General features: G+C 37.9%; 1 protein-coding gene across 1 annotated transcript; it reads left to right on the plus strand.

Moving 5' to 3' along the window:
- Positions 1-122: 122 nt before the first annotated feature.
- Positions 123-23,233, plus strand: LOC149830391 (linoleate 13S-lipoxygenase 2-1, chloroplastic-like). The gene is made up of 10 exons (XM_090016486.1): positions 123-158; positions 260-623; positions 1,367-1,635; positions 14,087-14,324; positions 15,103-15,432; positions 15,530-15,615; positions 19,844-19,954; positions 20,342-20,646; positions 20,826-21,092; positions 22,210-23,233. The coding sequence occupies exons 2-10, from the start codon at positions 260-262 to the stop codon at positions 22,967-22,969; spliced, it is 2,730 nt and encodes a 909-aa protein (XP_089872612.1). The 5' UTR covers positions 123-158; the 3' UTR covers positions 22,970-23,233.
- Positions 23,234-23,591: the final 358 nt, after the last annotated feature.

Consider the following 23,591-nt stretch of genomic DNA (forward strand, 5'->3'; position numbering starts at 1 on the left):
TTCGTCACGCGGCCACTCAAATAATAAGCACCCTTTTATAATGATAGCTAGCCAGTCAAGTAAGAAGCTCCCTCCCTTGAAATCTCCTATATATTTGAGATGCCTTAGATTAGGCTTGTGGCCACTTTCTCTTGGCATCTCCATTTGTCCACAAAGAGGTCTCTCTCTCTCTCTCTCTCTCTCTCTCTCTCTCTCTCTCTCTCTCTCTCTCTCTCTCATGGCTGCATTTCAAAATGACACATCTTTTCATAATTTTAAGATGCACGCAGAGATGTTGATCAGGCCTCAAGTTGAAACCATCCACCGAGCACCTGTCCTTCTGACTCCCCCACCGTTCTCTGTTGGACGGAATGGGAGATCACTTTCGTTGGCCGTGCCGATTCCGGCTTCGGTGAAGCTTCGTCGTCGTGGGCGTCACTGTTCTTTGTTCGTTGTTTCAAGTTCATCGCAGGCAGCTGCCGGCATCGAGAAGTCGACCGCTGCTGTGACGGCCACCATAGGTGTTCAACTAACTGTGGGGGGCCTTCTCTCCAACCTTGGGCCCAGTCGTGCGCTTGATGACATAGAAGATGTGGTTGGCAAATCCATTCTAATTGAGCTTGTTACCACTCAACTGGACCGTGGTAGGTGCATGGTTACAACCTATCTGTTTTCTTTTTTTCTTTGAAGAAATGAAAGAAACTAAAGTGCATGGTTCAATTATTTAGTTTTTTAAGTACATGTTTTGACGCTAAGATCCACACAGATAAAGAATATCTTCAGGGTGCCAGAACACGAGAGCTCCAGCTACTTTGGATTAACACCATATAAACACATATATGGTTTATTTTTCCTCCCATGTTAAGAGAGAGAGAGAGAGAGGGCGCTCTTCGTTCTTTCTTTGGATATTTAGGGGGAGATTGATTGATGCCCTTGGAGGATAAAACAAACGTGTCCGTGGAAAATATTTGGTTCACACAATAAATACAGAAAAACATCTTTCCTATCAAAATTAATTCAATGGCTTCTCTTGGTATCATCATGATCAGAAGATACCTCCAAGGACTACTCTGTCTCTCTCTACTTGGCAGGAAATATTATAAAGAAACTGGTATAAGAAATCACTCAAAACTGTAAATTTAAGGATCTCTTGGCAAGAAACTTACCGATCAAGGACCACACATGCACCATCATCGCCACGGCCTTTGAATTTTGTAAATGCTAATAGTACTTTCACCATCATCATCTTGATCAGAGCTTAATTTCTTCTTTTCATGCTAATAGCTAAAGCATTTTTGTTATTACTAGTATTTATTGGAAGCGAATTGTACAAAGAATTATTTAATGTTTTGGTTCTAAAAGTAAGTTTTCTTATATTAAATATCAGGCACTGGGGAGGAGAAAGAAACCATAAAGGCATGGGCTCAACTAGGCCAGAAAGAAGAAAACATACAAAAATATGAAGCAAAGTTTGAGGTGGATGCAGGTTTTGGTGAGGTGGGTGCGGTGTTGGTCACAAATGTGCACGACAAGGAGATTTATTTCAGAGACATACTGCTTAGTGGGTTCCCCAACGGAGACATGCATATAACATGCAATTCTTGGGTTCATGCCCAAAAAGATAACCCTGAAAAGAGGGTTTTCTTCACAGACAAGGTAAACCTGCTTCCTCCAATTAAGCACATATATGCAATCACCAACAGGCTCATATGTTGCACCATCACAAGCTGCATACCATTTTCTTCATTATCCTGCTTGCACATGCACGTTCCACTATGCAGACTTGCCCTAGAGACAAGTTTCGATCCAAAATCAGGGACCAAGTACAATCAAATATAAACATTCTGAACCACATCCCCATCTTAACGCGCAAATTATCGAGTCTATTACATTGTTAAGACTCATGGAATTTCAACTTTTAAAATCAACATTCAAATCTTATGCCGACATAATCCAGGTTCAAATTCAGATCCTATGTAAATCCAATATAAACACTTCAAACGATAATCGATTGGATCCATATCCATAACATTTGGATCTGATTAAAGATTCTTCCCCGAGTCGGCTGCATCGAGTAAATCAGGGGAGGTGGGGTGATCTTTTTTTTTTTTTGAATAACTGGAAACGACCCCCTGGTTTCGATTAGGGATTAGGGTTGTGTTCCTCACTTCCTCTTCTTCACCGTTGGCTGCGGCTGCAATCCTATACGCACTGGTGCCATTGACTGCATCACTATTTTTATAGTTTTTGAAATTTAAAAAAAAATCGACTTTTTAAGTAGACCGCGCATTCGAAACGATTTGATTTTATCCAACTCGGTTTGAGTTTCGAATCTTTTTTGAAAACCGGTTCAGTTCAGAAACCGATTCTGACAACACTGGTCCTTTTGGATCTTGGGTACCTTGCATTTACATCAATAGGACCACTTTTTTTTTTTTTTTTTTTTGGGGGGGGGGGGGGGGGGGGGGGTCTGGATGAATGGTATCCAATCATAATAGATAGATTGTATGGCTTCTAGACATCCATTCTAGATGATTTAGATGTCGTTCAATTAGAACTTCAATGGACGAGAAGATTCTTGCTCGTGCATTGTGGGGTTTGAAATCAGAGGTTCATTAAGAGATATTGTCTGTATTGCTTGGATATCTTGCATCTTTCGTACCAATATCATGTCTCATTATCCTCAAGATTGTCAGTATCTGTTTTCGTAGAGGACCACTTTTGTTTTGTGTCAAAGTGTGACAGAAACCATGTTTTAACCGAAGATGTTCCCGAAGGTGATTCTTGATATTCCATGCAAGTGCTGTACGCTTGAGTAGGAACCTCTGAACATCCTATTGTTCCTTTCCAACCAAATACATCTCATCAGTAAAATCCAACACCTCCAACACGGTGATGGAAGGGAATTGATTCTTTTATTCATATCATACTTTATTCACGTGTTCACCTGTTCCTTATATACATGATACAAGAAAAATTACATCAGTAAAATACATTCTGCACTTTCTCTGTGATAGAGATAAACACTATCCTGAAATCTCGAGAATCACAACAATGGCAGTTGCTGCCCACACGAGGGAGCACAATTACGATATGAGATAAGAGTGTACAATATCCGGTGGTGGAGCGCCTTGTGATAGGACAATCGACCCAATCTGAATCTGTATAAAAGGAAAGATGCATAGGGCTATTATCACGCAATTGAATTTCTTTGCCGGGGGTTCCCTTCAAATATATGAGTAGTTTCATGGCTGCATCCCAATAAGGTTGGTGAGGTTCCTCCATAAACTGGCTAAGAATATGAACAGAATATGTGATGTCAGGTTGTGTAATTGTTAAATATATGAGCCTTCCCACAAGCCGTCGATATGAGGTTGGATCTTTAAGTATTTTGCCACTATGATCCAACTTTAAGTGTTGCTCCATCGAAATGTCACTAGGTTTGGATCCAAGATACCCGACGTCTTTCAATACGTCCAAAACATATTTTCATTGGTTCAAGAAAATTCTGTGTTGAAAGTGAGTAACCTCAATGCTGAAAAAACATTTTAATTATCCTAGGTCTTTAATGTGAAATTGCTCATGAAGTAGGGATTTCAGTTTGGAAATGAGAAAATCATCATTCTTAGTAATGATGATGTCATCCAAATAGACAAGAACAATTATCCATTTGGTTTCCATTATCAAGAAAAATAAAGAATAGTTAGCAAAAGATTGCTTGAAACCTGCGTGCTTGAGGGCTTGAGAAAATTTGGTGAACCATTGATGGGACGCTTGTTTGAGTCCATAAAGAGACTTGTTGAGACAAACTAGTTTTTTCCCTTTTGTGGTATATCCAGGTGACAGCTTCATGTATATTTCTTCCTCCAAGTCCCCATGTAAGAAGGCATTGTTGACGTCTAGTTGGTATAAGGGCCAATGTGAAGTAACTGCAATTGATAATAAGAACCTCGTGGTGACAAGTTTGGCAACTGGAGCAAAGGTATCATGGTAGTCCAAACCTTCTTGTTGTGTGTACCACTTTGCCGCCAAATGTGCCTTATACATTTCAATGGAGTCATCAAAATTGTACTTGATCTTGAAAACTCATTTTCAATAGCCTTCTTTCCTAGGGGCAGGGTAGTAAGGGTCCAAGTATTATTTTCTTTCAACTCCTTGACCTTATCTCTCATGGCCTCACTCAATTTCTTATCTTTCATGGCAGCATTGCAATCTGTTGGTTCATCATAACAAAATATAGAAACTAAGAAAGCTACATATTTTTTAGAGAATTGAGAAAAAGATAGGTAGTGTGAAAGTGAAAAAGAGGACTTCTTTACCTTAGAGTTAGATGTGTATGTGTAAAGTGTGGCATGTGAACATTGGTAGTTATTTAGGTACATGGGTCTACTTTTGGTTCTGGTAGATCTCCTTCATTGATCCGATGGATCCATAGGAATTGTGAGGGGGGAAGTTTCAGGTAAGTGTGCAAGATCAATTGGATTGGACGAGATGGTTTTTTGATCTTCGTGTTGATCATCTAAAATAGGAAGGGGTAAGACATGATTACTAAGGGTTTTCTCAACGTATGAATGAAATGAAAATACCTTCTCATGAAATATGACATCACGACTCACGAAGATTTCTTGTTTATCATGATTGAAAACTTTGTATCCCTTTTGCCCATGAGGATATCCAACGAAAATACACTTGTGCACACAGGCATCAAATTTGTTTTTGTAATTGGTATTGTGTGCAAAACACAAATAGCTAAAAACTTTTAAATGTTGATATTTTGGTTTAGATTTATATAACATCTCACACGGTGTTTTACAAAAATCTTTATCCAAACCTGAAGTGGGTAATTTCTTTATTAAATAAGCTGCTATGAGAATACATTCACCCCAAAATTTGATAGGTAAGTTTGCTTGAAATCTTAAGGCTCTTACAACTTCTAGTAGGTGTGTATGTTTATGTTCAACTACTCCATTTTGTTGGGGTATTAAAACAAAAATGTTATTGCAAAATGCTATTGGTGGAAAGAAAATCTTGAATATCATAATAAAAGAACTCAGAACCATTATAAGACCTAATGCATTTAACTTGTAAGTTAAAGTGCACTTTAACCATATTGATGAATGTCTAAAGTAATTCCTTAGTTTGAGATTTGAAAGCATCAAAAATAGCTAAGTGACACATAAAAATTCATCCACAATAGTGAGAAAATAATGTGTGCCAGTAATAAAAGAAATGGGGTATCCTCCCCAAATATCAACATGAACTAAATCAAACAAAAAAGAAGAACATGAGTCACTTTCAGAGAAAAGTATACAAGTTTGTTTTGCTAACGAACATATATTGCATTGGCAATTGTTAGAGAGAATCAATTCATTGTTTTGAGATAAATGCCTCTGGCGTTGAGATGATGGATGACCTAATCGTCAATGCCACAGGTTGAAGGGTTCTATTTGGTTGGTGGAGATTGCAGCAGTATGACGCAGCTCCATCTCTAGGTAGTATAGTCCTGCACGCACTTTACCCATATCAATCATCCTCTTTGATCGATGATCCTAAATTTCACAATGAGTAGAAAAGAAGTGAACCTCACAATTTAAGGATTCAGTAAGCTTACTAACCGATATTAAATTGAATTTAAAAGATGGTACGTGAAGGACATGATCCAATGCAATGTCTGGGGAAATGATAGCCTTTTTCCAATATGGGTCACATAAGAAAATATACCATTTGGAAGTCTAACGGGTTGTGAACAATGGGGTTGTACAAAAGACAATGTGTTTAATGAGCAACACATATGATTGTTGGATCAAGAATCAAGAATCCACACACTAGAAAGGAAATGAGTTAAGTTGGCAAAATGATTACCTGTCATGTTCAACATTGGTTCTTTTACCTTCTGATATGAGAGATAAGAATTTGTTGTATTGATCCATGGTGAGTTGAGGGGAAAGGTTATTGGTCCAATGTGTTGCTTTGGATTGAACTTGCGCTGCAAAGGTTTGAGAGTAGCGACATTTCACATTTGAGGCCACAACATGTTGATTATTGAAGCTGACAGGTTTTGTTGGAAACCCATTAATATGATAGCAACGATCCTTAGCGTGCCCCAACTTTCCACAATAATCACATTTTGATCATTCACTTTATCCTTAGCTCTTGAAGTGGAGGTTGTTTGGTGGGAATTGATTTTGTCGTCCACCATGTTCAGCGATAGCAGCCACATTATTCTCGACTATTAGCATTATTCTAAGTTTTTTCTATTTTTCTTCTTGTAACAACAAGTTGTAGGCTTTATTAACATTTGGCAATGGATCCATGATCAAATTAAATTTGACTTCTTATGAGAGCATAAGATTCATTTAGGCCCATTAAGAAATTTATAAGTCTCTCTTGTTAAAGTAGATCCGAGATAGATTTGGAAGCTCAACAAACACATGTAGAGATAGCCAGTTGTGTTGACAACTCGTCCCATAGATTTTTCACCTTTGTATAATAATTAGATATAGATAGATTTTCTTGACGAAGGGTCACAATGGAGAGATGAATCTGAAAAATTTGTGGTCCATTAGTTTAAGAAAAATGTTCATGAAGTTCTTTCCATACCTTGGCTATCGTTTCTCCATAAATCACACTTTTTGTCAAATCCCTTGATAAGGAATTCAATACCCATGAGAGAACCATGTTGTTGCATCTGGTCTATTTGGTAAATGTGGGTGAAAACACGTTTGGTTTCATAACAGAGCCATCAACGAAGCCCAATTTATTTTTGAGTGACAGGGCTACAATCATGGCTCGACTCCATGACGCATAGTTATCACCTGTGAGAGGGTTGGTGACCAATATTTGGCCGGGGTTATCCGAATGATGTAAAAAATATGGATTATCATTCGACTCATCAATAGTTGACTCTAATTTATGCCCTCCAGATCCACTACTCTAAATTGATAGAGCACTTCCATCCGCCATGATGAAAAAAAATGATTAGCGATCTAGCTTTAATACCATGTTAAGAGAAATGTGAGAACATGGTGATGGAAGGGAATTGATTATTTTATTCATACGGTACTTCATTCACGTGTTCACATGTTCTTTATATACATGATACAAAGTTAGAAGAGTTACAAGAAAAATTACATCAGTAAAATACATTTTGCACTATCTCTGTAATAAAGATAAACACTATCCTGAAATCTCGAGAATCACCACAATGGCAGTTGCTACATCACAAATGTAGCAATTGCCCACACGATGGAGTACGATTATGATAAGAGATAAGAGTATAACAACATCCACTTATCGTGGAATGGTTCTAACCATTTCCACGATAATAGAACCATTCCAAGATAAGTGGGATAAATCCAACTAGTCAACAATATTCAATTGTTGGAGCCCAGCAATATCCCAACGATCTCCACGATAAATGGGATGTGCCAACATCGTTTAACAATAATAAGGGATCTAAGGGGGGTATTCAAGTCCCAAGTTAAGTTCTTATCCCCCAAGAAAGATGAAAAAATCAATTGAATGCTAGGGCAGCTCTAGAACAAAGGTGGTGTGGTCTCCTCTATTGCAGCACACAATGAACACCTACTAGGAAAATGAAACTCCCTCTTTTTTAAGTTACAGAGTTTGTTAAAATCCTGTCCAACATGACCAACCACCCGGTAAAGGATGTTTGCACCTATAATCTATGGTCCTACAATGGTTTTTTAGGGAGCCCTTGCATCGAAGGTTTTGAGAGATAAATATACCAGTGAAATATAGTAAGATCTGGGTCCATAATTGATTTCCACCATAGTTGGTCTGCACATTCATTCAGCGTAAATAGAGGACAAGATAACCATCAAATTCAACCATTCCTAGATGACTTGTTCAGCAGGGTTCCTCCTCGAAATAATGTCCTTACCACCAGACTGAACGAAAACACAAATGTTACAATAGTTACAAGATAACTCACCAATTCTTGGTAATGTGCACAAGACAAACTCACCAATTCTCACTGGTTTTTTGTGAGTGGTGAGACTGCATACATATCAAAATGATAGTTACAAGATAACTCAGTCTGGAATCTATTATCTGATTTTTAGCAGTGAAAACAATACATATCTTAATACATTAGGAAGTTACACAAAAATGTTACATTTAAGAATTCAAGTCAATCTTCTTTGGATTGCATGGGTTGTGATTGGAATGTGGATCACACATCTCAGCGAGAGATCTTCTTCCTCATTTGGTGTTATCTGCTGGAATGGTAGCTGGTGAAAGTTACCATTTACGTTATCCTGGTATGGTAACGTTTGGAAGTTACCATTTACCTTAAGGTCCAACAATTGGAAATCAAAACATCCTTATGTGTAGTTGTTCCATAAAACAAAGGGTATGCATCCATTAGGGGTAGGGGTGTCAATGGGTCGGGTTTACCCGGACCAAACCCTATAGGGTCCTAGTATGGTGACAAATAAGAAGACCCGATTAAGACCCAGGTTCAGACCCGAAGGTCCGATTAATACATGGACCCAGGTATAGTATGTGAAATATCAGACCTGGGTCTGACTCGAGTTCCGATTAAGACCCGCAATTTTTTCAATGTAAAAATGATAAAAAATATTATTTTACTGAGTAGGGTCCGGGTCTGGTTCATGTAGTTCTTATCGGGTCCAGGTATGGTTTCTCTTATAGTAGACTCATTTAAACCTAGGTCTGGACCTGATAGCATACCCAAAAATCTGTTCCAAGTCTGGTTCCACTTGGGTTCAAACCAAACCCGACGCGTTGACACCCTTAATTAGGAGCAGATCATTAAGCCATAGGTCCTTCCAAAAATGAGTAACCATCCCATTCCCAACCTTCATCATTGAGCTAGCAGTAGCCTATCTTGATCAAGAAGGTTGCACCATGTCTTCTAGATTCCGGAGTGAGTTAGACATCCACCTCCATGGCCAGCCATGTAACCCATATTTGCCTCTCATAACATAGGCCCAATGCTTATCTTTTTTACACAGTAACCACAGCCACTCCAAGTGAAAGGTCGAGTTTAGCCTCTTCAAGTTTTTCAATCCCAACCACCACGATCCAACGGTTTAGACATGAGCTCCCATGATGCCACCAAGTGAGGGGTTTTACGACTTAGAACCTCCACTCTAAATAAATTTGTTGAACATCTTAGTTAGTCTTTTTTCCACAAACTAGTCTTGTTGTTGCATCCAATGTTCAACTCAGCCAACCTTTATCATATTGTTGATCCAATTCATAACCCTTGCCCAATGAGAGTCGCTGGGCACGCCAACACGTAGGGGAAAGCTCAGGAGATGCATAGCCAACAAGCCAATGGAACAACCGAAGATTATGGGAGTTGCAGTTGCTACATCATCCACTACATTGAATATAATGATATGCCTCCTATTTGCATTCACCAGCAAACCTGAAATAGCATCAATACATTGCAAAACCAACTATAGGGATCACATGTTTTGCAAGCTTGCCTCTCCAAAAAATTAACAAATCATCAGCATACAGGAGATGACTAAACTTCAAAAAGTCAGGAAGAGAAACACGAGAGAAAACTATCATTGAAGAGCAAAGCAGATATCGGATCTTCTTGCTTTAATTCATACTTAGGTTTAAAGAACTTTCCTTTCATTTCATTAACAGAGACCATAGCAGAAGCAAAGGAGATTAGTCATCTAATCCAAGAAATTCATTTTTGAACAAAACTCATGATGCATAAGCATGACAGAATCAAAGACCTTTTCTAGATCTACTTTGAGGACGACGGTTTTGTTTTTATAATGATAAGGGGGGAGGCAACTAAACATCCAGTACAGGGGAAATGCACTTAGCACCGATTTGAATAGCTCGATTCTTCCAGCCAAGGATATCAGTTTCACTCCATGCATTAAGCCTTTTGTAAATCTTGGAAATTAGTGGCTCACAATCTTATATGCCCCGTGAAAAGAGGCACACCCAAGTACGTAATTGGGAGGGCTCTCCATGCATTAAGCCTTTTGTAAAACTTGGAAATTAGTGACTCACAATCTTATATGCCTCGTGAAAAGAGGCACCCCCAAGTACATAATTGGGAGGGCTCCAACTTGCCATCCGCATAGCAACTGAAGTGCTCGAACTCGAGCACGGGGAATGTTGAAGGGAATGAAGATCATCTTAGAGGGGCTCACGTAGAGGCCCGAGGCCTTTTTAAATTCTCGAAGGGTGGTTATGAATTGAGGATGGATAGGCCTTTGTCCCTAATGAAGTATAACGCATGTCTTTTCTTTTGGAAGAATTAATTTAAATTTCTTCAAGGAACATATACAACCATGGATATGCTCCATTGTGTGTGTATGCACAGGAATTGGTCTCTCTATAGCATTTATTTTTTGACTTATTTTGTATATATTTTATATATTTATATATGTCATTATTTTCTTGAGATTTGTTTGAGGAAACCATAGTTTTCATAATCTCATGAGTTTTTTCCATTAAAATTTTCCTGAGAATGAGATTTGTGACTTTGTATTAGAGCCCTAAGTTTAATGGGCCACTTGTCTTGGTCTTAATGTACTGACCTGTATTTGGTTTGGACAAGGCCTGCTTGGGCACGTACTAAGGTCCAAACATATGTAGAAAGTAGGTGCTTACATCCAACGGGTCAGATCTGAATAATAGCTTTGACCTATATCTCCACAATTTTTTCTTTTTTTATGTCAAAGAAAACTTGCCGAGGACTAGGTTAATTAATGAGCCCCCCCACCCACCCACCGTGGAAAACCCCGGATGGGGTCACCCATGCCCAAGCCCTTATGGAGCCTACTAGTAAAAGTCGTCTACATACCCCACGGGATTCGAACCTGGGATGAAAGGGTCAAAACCTTCTTCCCAGGCCCACCACCACTCGCACGACCTAGGCAGGTGTCCCATCTTTTTTTTATAGTTCCTTTCTTTTAATAGTCTTTGTATCCTCATTTGATAGAATAGTTTCTTGGTAGAAAGATGTATTAAAAAGTGATTCACGAGGAGTGCCTTGAAGTTGATAATAGTGAAAAAATTATAAAAGTTATACAACATAAAGAAACTTCGTCATAGAATGAGGTTGTAGAAGAATAAGGTAAAAGTTTTATGGAAAGTGATTATATTGTACGATCAATATGACGTGTTTTTTTAATGCCTCAAATTTTTTGTTATTCTTCTCATGTCCAAAATCGCAAATATCTCGTTTTTAAAAAACCTTTTTACCCTTCGCACAAGTGATTTCCTAAATATACGTGAATTTTCTATCAAACATGTAACTATTTTTCACAGAACACTTTCTATTCTCAGATTTGTATCTCTCTGATCCAACATCGAAAACTTACATTTTTATAATTGTTGAAAAGTTGAGACATAGGCCTATAACTTTTATATTTTCAAAACATAAATCCCTTCTAGGGTTCCCGTTTCTATATTCCAAAACTGAAATAGAAGCATACTATGTAGACTGGAACAAGTGTGGTTGTGCCTTTTGCGCTTATTCTATGTTATTTTTAAGTCATATGCGCTGAAAATTGAAAAAAACTAAAAAAAGAATATAGATCAGAACGTTAGTTTTTCAATACCACCAAGATCATGTTGATTTGATGAGTGATTAGGGAAGATAGATCGTTCGGTTGTTCCAGTCTATAGAACATGCTTATATTTCGATTTTGGAGCTAAAAAATAAAAACTCTAGAGGTGTTTTCGGCTCTAACTCAAAACAGAAAAGTTATAGGTTTGTGTCTCAACTTTCTAACAATTATAAAAATGCAGGTTTTTAAGGTCAGAGGAGAAAGATATAGACCTAAAAACAGAGATTATTTTGCAAAAAATATATATGCAATTTCCTCTTAAATTAATTAGTTCCTCTTATATATGTGATTTTCTTTTTATATATGCAATTTTGCTCCTAAATATGCAATATTTGAATATATTTTCTGTGATTTTCTTTTAAAGTTCCTCCTATATATGAAATTTGTCTCCTAAACATGTGGTTTTCACATATATTTTCTATGGTTTTCTATTAAATATATGCAGAGTTCCTCCTATATATGCAATTGTCTTCTTATATATGCAATTTTTTTCCTAAACATCTGATTTTTGTATATATTTTTTGTAATTTTTTCTTAAATATATGCATAGTTTCTCCTATATATGTGATTTTCCTCTTATATGTGTGATTTTCCTCCTAAACATGATATTTTTGCATATATTTTTTATGATTTCTTTTTAAATATATGTGGAGTTTCTCTTAAATATATGCATAGTTTCTCCTATATATGTCATTTTTTGTTCATGAAAATCATATATATTTAGGAGAAAAAACATATATTTGGGAGAAAATCGCATATAAAAGAAAAAATTTGCATATATTTAAGAAAAAATGCATAAATAGAAAAAACATCACATATATAAGTGAAAAATCATATATATGGGAGAAAATCGCATGTTTAGGAGAAAATCACGTATATAGGAGGAAATCGCATATATTTAAGAGCAAATTACAGAAAATATATGCAAAAGTCGCATATATATATTTTTTAAAATAGTCTGTATTCTCATGTTTGTATCTCTTCACTCTCACGTCAAAAACCTGTGTTTTTATTGTCATTGAAAAGCTGAGATACAAGCCTATAACTTTTTTGTTTTGAGTCATAATCGAAAACCCATTTGGGGTTTTTGTTTTTTAGTTTCAATATCAAAATATAAGCATGCTTTGTAGATTGGAACAATCAAATAGTTTATCTTTCATATAATGTTTCTCTTCAACTACTCATCAGATTAATGTAATCTTGGTGGCATTGGAAAGCTAATGTCCTTATTTTTCTTGATTTTCAGTGCATATGGCTAGAAAATTGCATAGAATAGATTAAAAAGTGCAGTCATGCCTATTTCAATCTACAGAGTATGCTTATATTCTAGTTTTAGAATGCTTAAATGAGAACCCTAGAAAGATTTTCGATTCTAACTCAAAATAGAAAAGTTACAATCCTGTGTCTCAACTTTTCAATGATTATAAAAATGAAAGTTCTTGATGTCAAATCAGAGAGATACAAATCTAAGAATAGAGAGTATTCGGCAAAAAAACAATCACATATTTGAGAGAAAATTCACATATATTTAAGAAATCGCATGTGCAAAGGGTAAAAAAGTCTTTTTAAAATCAAATATTTGTGATTTTGGATATGGAGAGAATAGCTAAAATTGTGGGGTATTTCAAGAAACATGTCTGACGTATTGTACGATCATTTTCAGGAAGTTTTAGCTATGCATGGATACATTTTTATTTTTTTCTGCTATACCAAGGAAAAAACTCCTCATCACCCACCGCACATTGGCAATCCTCCAATTGGTAAAATCCCTTGAGGTCCCCTCTACCCACCATGGAGTACAAGTTATAGATGCATGTGATCATGGTCCATATTGTTTCCTTGGAAAGCAAGATAGAGGATTCTCTCACACTTTTTGCCAACTCATGCCTATTAAATTAGACAATAGCTTTTCAATTCTAGCATGGCATATATTTTTTCTTACCTTTAATGAGAGATGAAAACATGATTGTTTCACTTACTATTTGTTATAGATATGTGGCCATCCCAACCTTAAGAAATATTGTTGTACATATCATCGTAGTTATTCCTTCTTAGTCTTAAACATTTCACAGTTATTAAAATAAATGCCAACCTTTTCGATTCTAGCATTGTATCTTCTCTTGTTTCTCATTATATGTCATTATATAACCCACAAAAGAAAGTGAACACCGAAATTTATTTTTCATATGACTTGTCTATCATTACGTTTTTGTTATTTTATCAAATAATGTAAATCTCTCTCTCTCTCTCTCGTGTGTTAAGGATTGCATGATACATTTTATTTTGAAAATAGAAGAAAAAATATGAATTAATATGTAGGAAGAAATAAGCACAATATGTACTAGGATGTCTTAATACGTATTACATCTTCATGCTTATTACAAGTAGTTTAATAGCAAGAAGTGCCAAGGCAATTATCTATGATCTACTTTCTTTTTTCTGAATCTCTCTACAGTAATTAATAATTGTACAGTGTGGTGCCTAAACAAAAGATCTATATGCAAAAACAGAGTTACTTGCCAACAATGACACCGAAAGGCCTTCAGAAATTAAGGCTGAAGGAACTTGAAACTCTTCGAGGCAATGGTGAAGGTGAAAGAAGGAGCTTTGAGAGGATCTATGACTATGACACGTACAATGACTTGGGCAATCCAGAGGAGAGTGATGACTTGAAGAGGCCAGTTCTAGGCGGCAAGGAACACCCATACCCTAGGCGCTGCAGGACTGGCCGACCTCGATCCAAAAAAGGTACCTCTACACATTTAAGGCAAATATTCTTATGCCATCTAAAACAGTAGCTTGGCATCCACAGGGATCTTTTAAGTGATCCCTTATGTGCCACAGCCAATCTCATGACAGCATAAATTTTGCCTTCTGCTAACTGTAATTTCAAAAGAGATGACTGGGTCCTACAACCATCTTTTGTCAAAGAAAGTGACTAAATTGACTCCATTGTTGGTTTTAATGTCACAAGGAGGGCGGCTTTATAGAAAAAAGGACAAAAATGTTATTACCTCATGTAAGTAATTTTTTTTTAAGATGGGTAGAGGCGCAAGTATTTGAAATGCATTAAGATAAAGTAGCCTGTTAATTTAATAACCATAAATATCATTTTCAGGAAAACCAAGGTGAGGAATATCTCACAATAAATTCAAAATGTTTTACTTATTGAGAAATTTATAAAGATGTAAAAAGTAATAATTTCTTTCTGCATTAATATCATGATTAAATAAATCTGAAACTTTAGAAATAGACAATGTATTTGTATAATATTACATTCTTTAGGGATATCATCTACTAATAGCTAATAATTGTGACAGGCAATAACCCAAATGTTGGGCAGCTTCTTGTAAATCAACAATAAAAATTAGGCAGCATTTCTTAAATTTCTCTTCAACTTTTATTAGTAAAAGAAGCAGGTTTTTACATTTTATACTTGAAATAATGGATTGCTATTTTATGTTAATCATAGTTTTTTAAATGCCTAAATCTTCAACTTTGATGCCAATCCTATCGTCATGATCAGATCCCTTATCAGAAACCAGAGTTGGTGCTTTGCAGTCACCATATATCCCAAGGGATGAGGCTTTCTCAGAGGTCAAGGGGGTGACCTTCTCTGTGAAGACTCTGAGGTCTGTCCTCCACACTTTGGTGCCAAATTTGCTTGCTGTTTTGAAGGATGACCAAGCAGGGTTCCCTTTCTTTACTGCCATTGATATCCTCTTCCTAGAAGGGCTCAGGCTAAAGAAGCCTGGTAATAGGAGCATGCTAAGTACCCTCTTGCCAAGGCTAGTGAAACTTATTGAAGACCCAGGAGAAGAGCTGTTGCTCTTTGAAACACCAGAAATTATTGCGAGTATGTTTATTTTTGTAGCTTCGCTTTACTTTCTTGCATCCTCACACAATCTCTATGCTGAACTTATGGAGCAAGGGAATCATGCTTTTTTTTGCAGGGGACAAATTTTCTTGGTTTAGAGATGAAGAGTTTGCTCGCCAGACATTGGCAGGAATCAACCCATTTAGCATTGAATTGCTCAAGGTATATATATAGTTTGCTCTGAAACAAAATTATTGGTGTTTATATTGGCAATCTATGTAGGGGTGTCAACGGGTCGGGTTTACCCAGACCCAACCCGAACCAAACCCTATAGGGTCCGGGTATGGTGATAAATTAGAAGACCTGATTAAGACTCAGGTCTGGACCCAAAGGTGCAATTAATTCATGGACCCGGGTATAGTTTGTGAAATTTTATACCAGACACAGGCCTGACCCGAGTTCCGATTAAGGCCCATAATTTTTCAATGTAAAAAATGATAAAAAATATTGTTTTACTGGGTATGACCCAGGTCTCATTCATGTAGTTCTTATCGGGTCGGGGTATGGTTTTTCCTATTGTGTGTCCGATTAGACTCGGGTCCAGACTCAATACCATACCCAAAAATCGGGGCCAGGTCTGGTTCTACCTAAGTCCGAACCAAACCAGACCCGTTGACACCCCTAAATCTAAGTACTCTCTTTAGCTATGGCCCGGTGGGATCGCCGGGTTGGTTAGGGCAAGCGTCAGGGTGTCTGGAGGACCCAGATGTCACAAGTTTGATTCTTCTTCGGATCAAACCCATGACAGGTATGAAGCAGTAGTGTGGGGCCAGTCCACTCTCCTGGGGTTAAACATTGTATGGTGGGACCAATTAGGGCTCGATCGTGGTGGGCTTATCGTCATTAAAAAAATGAAAATAAGCTCTCTTTAGCTTTTTCTTTTATTGTTTCTGCCCCTCTAAATTATTCACACAGCAGAAAAAAGAAAGCCAATTAGAAGGTTTATATCTGCAGTATGGAAAATCCCTTATCCTATTTAAGGTATTCAAAACAAGATAGTGTGTAGCATAGGGGTCTGGAGGTAGGGTTGCAAACGGGTCCAATTCAGGAAGGGACTTTTGCAAATTTTGGTTGTTTTGGATCAGAACCGATCTTACTCAATGTATTTTGGGATCTGAATCCCTATCTAGAGGAGAAATGTTTCAGGTGTTAGACTTCAACACAAATTTTCTAAAGAGCAAAAAGGTTGAAGAAATGGTCCAACAAAAAGCACTGACCGAAGAGTATCAAACGGGGGACTCAATCTTTTTTTATAACGATCAGACATTCTAAGAAGTATGGGTTGAGATATGTCACAATCATGTGGCCATGTTTTGGTGTCTGCAGTGTAAAACTTCACTAGTACTCCCCTCTCCTCACAAAAAATAGTTTTCCATTGGTTTTCAAGCTGGCAGCAAGGACACACTCAAGAGTATTGAACTTGTGACATCCTTCAACTCGAACACCTGAGACTGGCCAACCTAGCCAGGTGAAAGAATTTCTCTGCTAATTTCCATCCCCATCCAATACCTTTCCAATCCCAAGAACTGTGGGCACTATCACTGCAGGTCCACAAACTTTGAAGCTTCAAGTATTTGTCCCTCATGTATTCAGTCCAGAGATATTGTTTACTAGGGATGAAGATACCTCCCAAATAGGCCAAACAGACCCTATTGATATCAGAGATTCGCCTTAACCCAATCCTACCCTCCAATTTCAGTCGACAGAATAGGTCCCATTTTATTAAATGCATATGCTGATTACTTTCACAACCATTCCATAAAAAAATTACAGAAACTTTTCTCAATAAGACATGCTACAGAACGAGGAATCTTGAACGCAAGTAACCAATACACAGGAACACTACCAATCCCGTGTCTAATTAAGCAAACTCTCCCATCATAAGATAAAAATCTAGACTTCCACCCTTAATCCTCCTTCAAATTTTCAAAAGAATTTCTTGACAGAATTCAGCCTTCAACTTCCCATCAAAAAAGACCCAAATGTTTAAGAGGCAGACTACTTGAAGGCCAGCTCAAGATAGAGCTCAAATTCCCAGCTAAAATAGAAGAAATATTAAAAGGTACAATGAAAGACTTGGAACAGTTTATCCTCATTCCTGCACATTTCTCAAAATCATTATTAATACTTAACTGAAGTCCCTCTAGTTCCTCGTATAAAACTGAGATTCTAATGCTGAACTTTCCAAAAGTACGTTGACTCCAACTTCTCAAGTTGTGTTGAATCTCCAACGGTTTATACACCACTTTCTCCATAAGATAGCCGGGAACCTTTAGATTCCAACTATGAACAATAATATCCCTGCACTCTTCGTAAGAAGTCCAAGACTTGTAGAATAGAAACGGACGAATTCCTTTATAGAAACCAAAATGAACGTGAAGAATAATAGAACTATGATCTGAGGAGGTCTTAGGTAGAATTTTTAAGGAAGAATTCCCGAAAACTGATAACCATTCAATATTAACAAAACACCAATCTAACTTGCACACAATCCTTTCATTACCTCTTTGATGATCAGTCCAATTGAATCTGGTGGAATCATCTACAATCTCAAATAGACCAGAATTGTTAATAAAACTGCAAAAATCGTGACAGGAGGAAGGAGGAGGATTACCAGATTTGTCCAAAGGGCTTTTTCATGGCATTAAAGTAGCCCAAAATCACACCCTGTTCCTCCAATTCAGAGCAATCGAAAAGCAGTAAAATTGTTATGATGGTTTAAAGAATAAAAAGGAAACAGACCTCGGATCCCACAAACAGAGCACTCGAAAGCAACCCTGATTATCAAAGTCACTATGCAGCACCATATAATCAGAAACACGATGCTTAAATCGAACTAAACTCTGCTCATTTAACCGAGAGTCAATAACAAATAGAATAGATGGTTTATGAAATGAAAGATGATCACAGAGAACTCTTTGAGTTTCACCATTAGCGAGACCCCTAACATTCCAAGCTACAATTTTCATTGATAACTTGGATCAGGAACAGTGTTGGGAAGAGCAACACTCCCCCCCCCCACCACCACCACAACACACACACACACACACCATCTTCCAGCACCTCATCCTTGGATGATAGAGCAGAGTCTGAAACCCGCACAACACTCACGTCTCATCTGATCTGCTTTGAATCTGCGTTTAGGCGCCCTACCTGTATTACATTCCCCGGCAACAGTATTAGTGTTCCAAATATAAATATCTCCAAGAGAAAAAAATAATGAAACATCTCTTCTGCTCTAAACTCACAGCCAATAAGACTAGAATCTCCTTGAAAGTTGTTAATAGAAAAGGGCATCTTGGTTCCTTCTTCTCCTTCCCAAGAAGAAAGCAAAAAAGTTCGCCTTGAGGTGAGGAGAGGTAAGGTTCCACCGTACGTCCACCAAGAACCGGATGTTGATCATATTAACGGCGTCTTTGATGGCGCTGAAAATTTCTCCACCAAGAACAAATTTCTCCATGATAAGCAGTCGCGATGAGGGGGGGCGGCGACGTTGTAGATACCTTTTCGCATGAGAGCGGATCTTATTTATTTCATTCTTAGTGTTTCCTATCTCCATTATATTCACACTCTTACAAGTGGAGGGGGGCTTTTGAACTCAGACGAGATTATTTGGTTGAATCAAGTCTAGCCACTTCACCTAGGATTTTTTTTTTGAAATTTTGCGAAGTAAAGCAACCATTCATAAAAATAAACCAAGATATTATTTATTGAATTATGCTTATATATAATATATATGCTTTGACTTAGAATTTGAAGTTTGAGACTCCTGGATCATTGAGATCTTTAACTTGGTTATTTGGTACATCTATTGGGGTTGTTTTATGAAAAATCAACATTTTTGAATGGTTGGTTTGTGCTATCATGACAGTGTGTCTTGGGTTCGAATCCTATGGGGGTTGTCCCCTAGCTTGCCTATTCAAAAAAGAGAAAAAAGAAAAAGAAAATTTGCTTTAGCCCAAAACCTGAAATTATGATGAAAACTAAATTTAAGATCCAAACATTCAGAATTATGAGCAAAGATTGATTTCTAATTCAAGACATTTTAGTAACAACATTCAGAAATCTCTACCTAGCGTGACAAATAACTGACATTTTGAAAATATTGTGAGAAAAAATGCGACATTTTAGTAGTCAATGTCTTAAATGAAATTAAATATCCTGGCCTTATCATCTAGATAAAAAATATCATTGAATATATCAGGATATTTGCATTTATATGATTTTTTATGGCCGATAAGTTGCTGTTCAAAATGTTTTTCACTTTGGCCCAGGCAGAACACACAGTAGCTAATAGCATACTTGTACATGTAAGTTTGATCTTAGAACTCATACATCTTACATGGTTTTCTCTTCCTAAGATGACTAATTCTCAACTTCATATTTGCAGGAGTTTCCTATTGTCAGCAAACTTGATCCAAAAGTCTATGGCCCCTCTGAATCAAGCATCACCAAAGAGCACATTGAGAAGCAAATCATATCTTTCATGACTGTTGAAGAGGTTCTCTCTCTCTCTCTCTCTCTCTCTCTCTCTCTCTCTCTCTCTCTCTCTCTCTCTCTCTCTCTATATATATATATATATATATATATATATATATATATATATATATATATATATATTCGGCCATTTTGTGATTATCATCTATTGCGTTTGATCTGGTGTTTATTAAGGGAAAGTTGGCAAGTTTATGAACTAAAAGGTTTCTGGTAGCTAAGTTGGAGTGACTATGTCAGTTTTATGAATGGTCCATATGCAACAACAGACCTGATCCAGTTATAGACTTCTAAAGACCATTTGATCAAAGTAAGCTTATTGGCATGAGCCAAGTCTAAGTCTTTCTCTAATGAAATATGTGTCCTTGCATGCACGGTTGGCACCTGAGAGAAGGCCATAGAGAAGAAGAAGCTGTTCATCCTTGACTACCATGATTTGTTTTTGCCGTATGTCAACAAGGTTAGAGCACTATCTGGTACAACATTGTATGGATCGCGGACCCTGTTCTTCCTTACAGATGTGGGAACATTGATCCCAATTGCTATCGAGCTCACGCGCCCGTCTTCCTCAACCAAACCGCAATGGAAACAAGTGTTCACACCCAGCATCTTGGACGCAACCAAAGTATGGCTATGGCGGCTTGCCAAGGCACATGTGCTAGCCCATGACTCATGCTATCACCAGCTAATAAGCCATTGGTAAGAAAATGATCATGGGTTTGGGGACTAACTAGATTAATTACTAAATCCAAACTAGGTTGAAGAATGGCTCATGCAACATTCTGTGTCAATGTCCCTTTTTTCATATGCCCTCTGTGTTGGTTGAATTTTACATAATTTGTCATAAACATTCTGCTTTTGATCTGCGCCATATGCAGGCTAAGAACTCATTGTTGCACTGAGCCTTACATAATAGCTGCTAATAGGCAGCTAAGTGCCATGCACCCCATCTACAGGCTGCTGCACCCACACTTTCGCTACACAATGGAGATCAACGCACTCGCGAGACAGGACCTGATCAATGCTGATGGCATCATTGAGAAGTGCTTCTCTCTGCTGAAGTACTCGATGGAGATAAGCTCGGTCGCCTACGACAAGTTGTGGAGATTCGACCACCAGGAGCTGCCTGCAGATCTCATCCAGAGGTAAGCCCAGCTTGGCCATTTCGTTTAGTCTAATACAGCTAACAACTATCATCATTGAAGAAGAATAGTGTCATTTTTAGTTCTTGTGATAGCTTTGCTATCTAAGCAAAAGCAACTTAGTCTGTGTTTGGGAGCCTTACATTGGGATAGAAACACCATTTCCATGTGTCGCCAAAATATGGTTTTTCCAAAATATAATGCTGCCAAATTCTGGTGCTTCAAAATGCGGAGTTGGTGCCGGAGTTGCAAAAAACATCCTCATGTGAACGGTGTTGAAATGTAGTGTTGAGATTAATAACTCCATTCCCAGTGCAGTGTTTGGGCAGCGCCGCTGCTCTCAAACAGTACAGGATATTAGGGAAACTGCAATGCACTGCTCCCAAACAGCAGAGAGCGCTGTTGCTGAGCCAATAGACGGATGGGCTTTAGTGGCCCTGCAAGGGTTGTGAGTTCAGCACCAACTTAAGGGGGGAATAAGCTTGGCCTAGTCAAGCAAGCCTCAAACAAGTCTTGCCTTTTAAAAAACCGAGCCATCTTCTAGGAGTCTTATAATTTGACCAAACTAACTTTGCTCAAGAATTTGCCTACCCAAGTGGAATCAGATCCTGTGTTCGGGGCAGAACACTTATATGAGTGTTCTGCCCAATTAGAGGGAGCCAGGTGGTGGCTGCCCTCCACCTTATAAAAGGGGAGACATCGAACACTTCATAAGTGTTCGGCCCCAAACGCAGAACCAGGCCTCCAGCCAAGTAATGCTTGTAATAGTCTACCAATGTCCATCAATAGACATTGTGAAGGCCATTTGCAAATTAGAAACACATCTTACTAATTACTTGGAGGATGGAGGAGATTTTATAAAACAATGTGTTATATATATATATATATATATATATATATATATATATATATATATATATATATATATATATATGATCGGATTTGTTTAATTTCAAACTCAGTACCTTCGCCATGAAATATTGTCCTTATGACTTTAGGACATTTTGATTAACATCATGATGAACAAGTATCAATTAAAGTATATGCATCAATCATGTAAATCATAAGAGTAATTCATTGGCAATCTTTGTATCTTCAAGATATATATCCAATCTTGTAGGGGCATGGCTGTAGAGGATCCAACGGCGGAGCACGGCCTAAGGCTTGTGATTGACGACTACCCTTTCGCAAACGACGGCCTGCTAATCTGGTCGGCAACGAAGCAGTGGGTCCATGACTATGTCACACACTTCTATGCTGATTCTGAAAGTGTGGTTTCAGACCCTGAGCTCCAATCATGGTGGTCTGAGGTCCGAAACAAGGGCCATCCAGATAAGAAGGATGAGCCATGGTGGCCAATCTTAGACACAAAAGAAAGCCTAACACATGTGCTAACTACCATCATCTGGGTAGCTTCTAGCCACCATGCTGCTGTCAACTTCGGCCAGTACCCTTATGCCGGTTACTTCCCAAACCGACCGACAATAGCCCGATCCAACCTTCCGACAGAAGATGATCCCGGGGATCGGTTCCAGGATTTTCTGGACAACCCAGAAGCTGCATTGTTGGCCTGTTTCCCATCACAAACACAAGCAACCCTGGTTATGGCAATACTTGATGTGTTGTCAACGCATTCAGTGGACGAGGAGTATCTGGGTTTTGGACAGGAGCCATCTTGGAGGTCCGACCCGATGATCAAAGCTGCATTTGACAGGTTCAATGACAGGTTGAAGCAGATTGAGGGCATCATAGATGGGAAGAACTCCAACCTTGAGCTTAGGAATAGGACAGGGGCAGGAGTAGTCCCATATAAGCTCCTCAAGCCCTTCTCTCAACCCGGTGTCACAGGGCAGGGAATCCCAACAAGTATTTCCATTTGAAATGGAAGCAAACATGAATGAATAAGACAAGGAAATTTCATCAGTTGTTATTAGACCATGGCGTGTACCGGTCTTGTTTTCAGGGTATACTAAGACTATTTAGATGACAATAGGCAAAACCTTGTTTGTCAAAAAACTTGGTTTTGCTTAATAACCAGGTTTTCAGCAAACTTTGGTTTGCCAAAAACTCTTTGAGATGGATGTGTTTTTCTTTTTCCCGAGATTTCAAAAGCTATACAAATGAAATAATTTTTTTTAAACCAATGTATGCATCATCGTCTCGATAAAATGACTTATGTTTAAAGAACCAATATATTATCATTTTGCATTCCTTCTGTAATGCATTTCCCTGGTGACATGACCAGACACGCAGACAGGAACACTGATATGTGCAAATGCATGTGTGAATATATTATTTAATCTTTAATTATTTTTATATTATTTCAATAAAAATGCATGTGTGAATATTAAAATATTATGAACATAACTTTGCATGTCAAACTGGGCCGTGGTATTCTTTTGAATTTAGCCATTCAGTTGAAGCTCGATTAGACACCAGAATATAAGGACGACCAAGATGCTTTTCTGCCCCCCGACGCTGAAAATTAACACTGTCTAGAGA

The sequence above is a fragment of the Nuphar pumila genome, chromosome 8 (assembly GCF_984573655.1).
Source record: "Nuphar pumila chromosome 8, dmNupPumi1.hap1.1, whole genome shotgun sequence".
Lineage (NCBI taxonomy): Eukaryota > Viridiplantae > Streptophyta > Magnoliopsida > Nymphaeales > Nymphaeaceae > Nuphar > Nuphar pumila.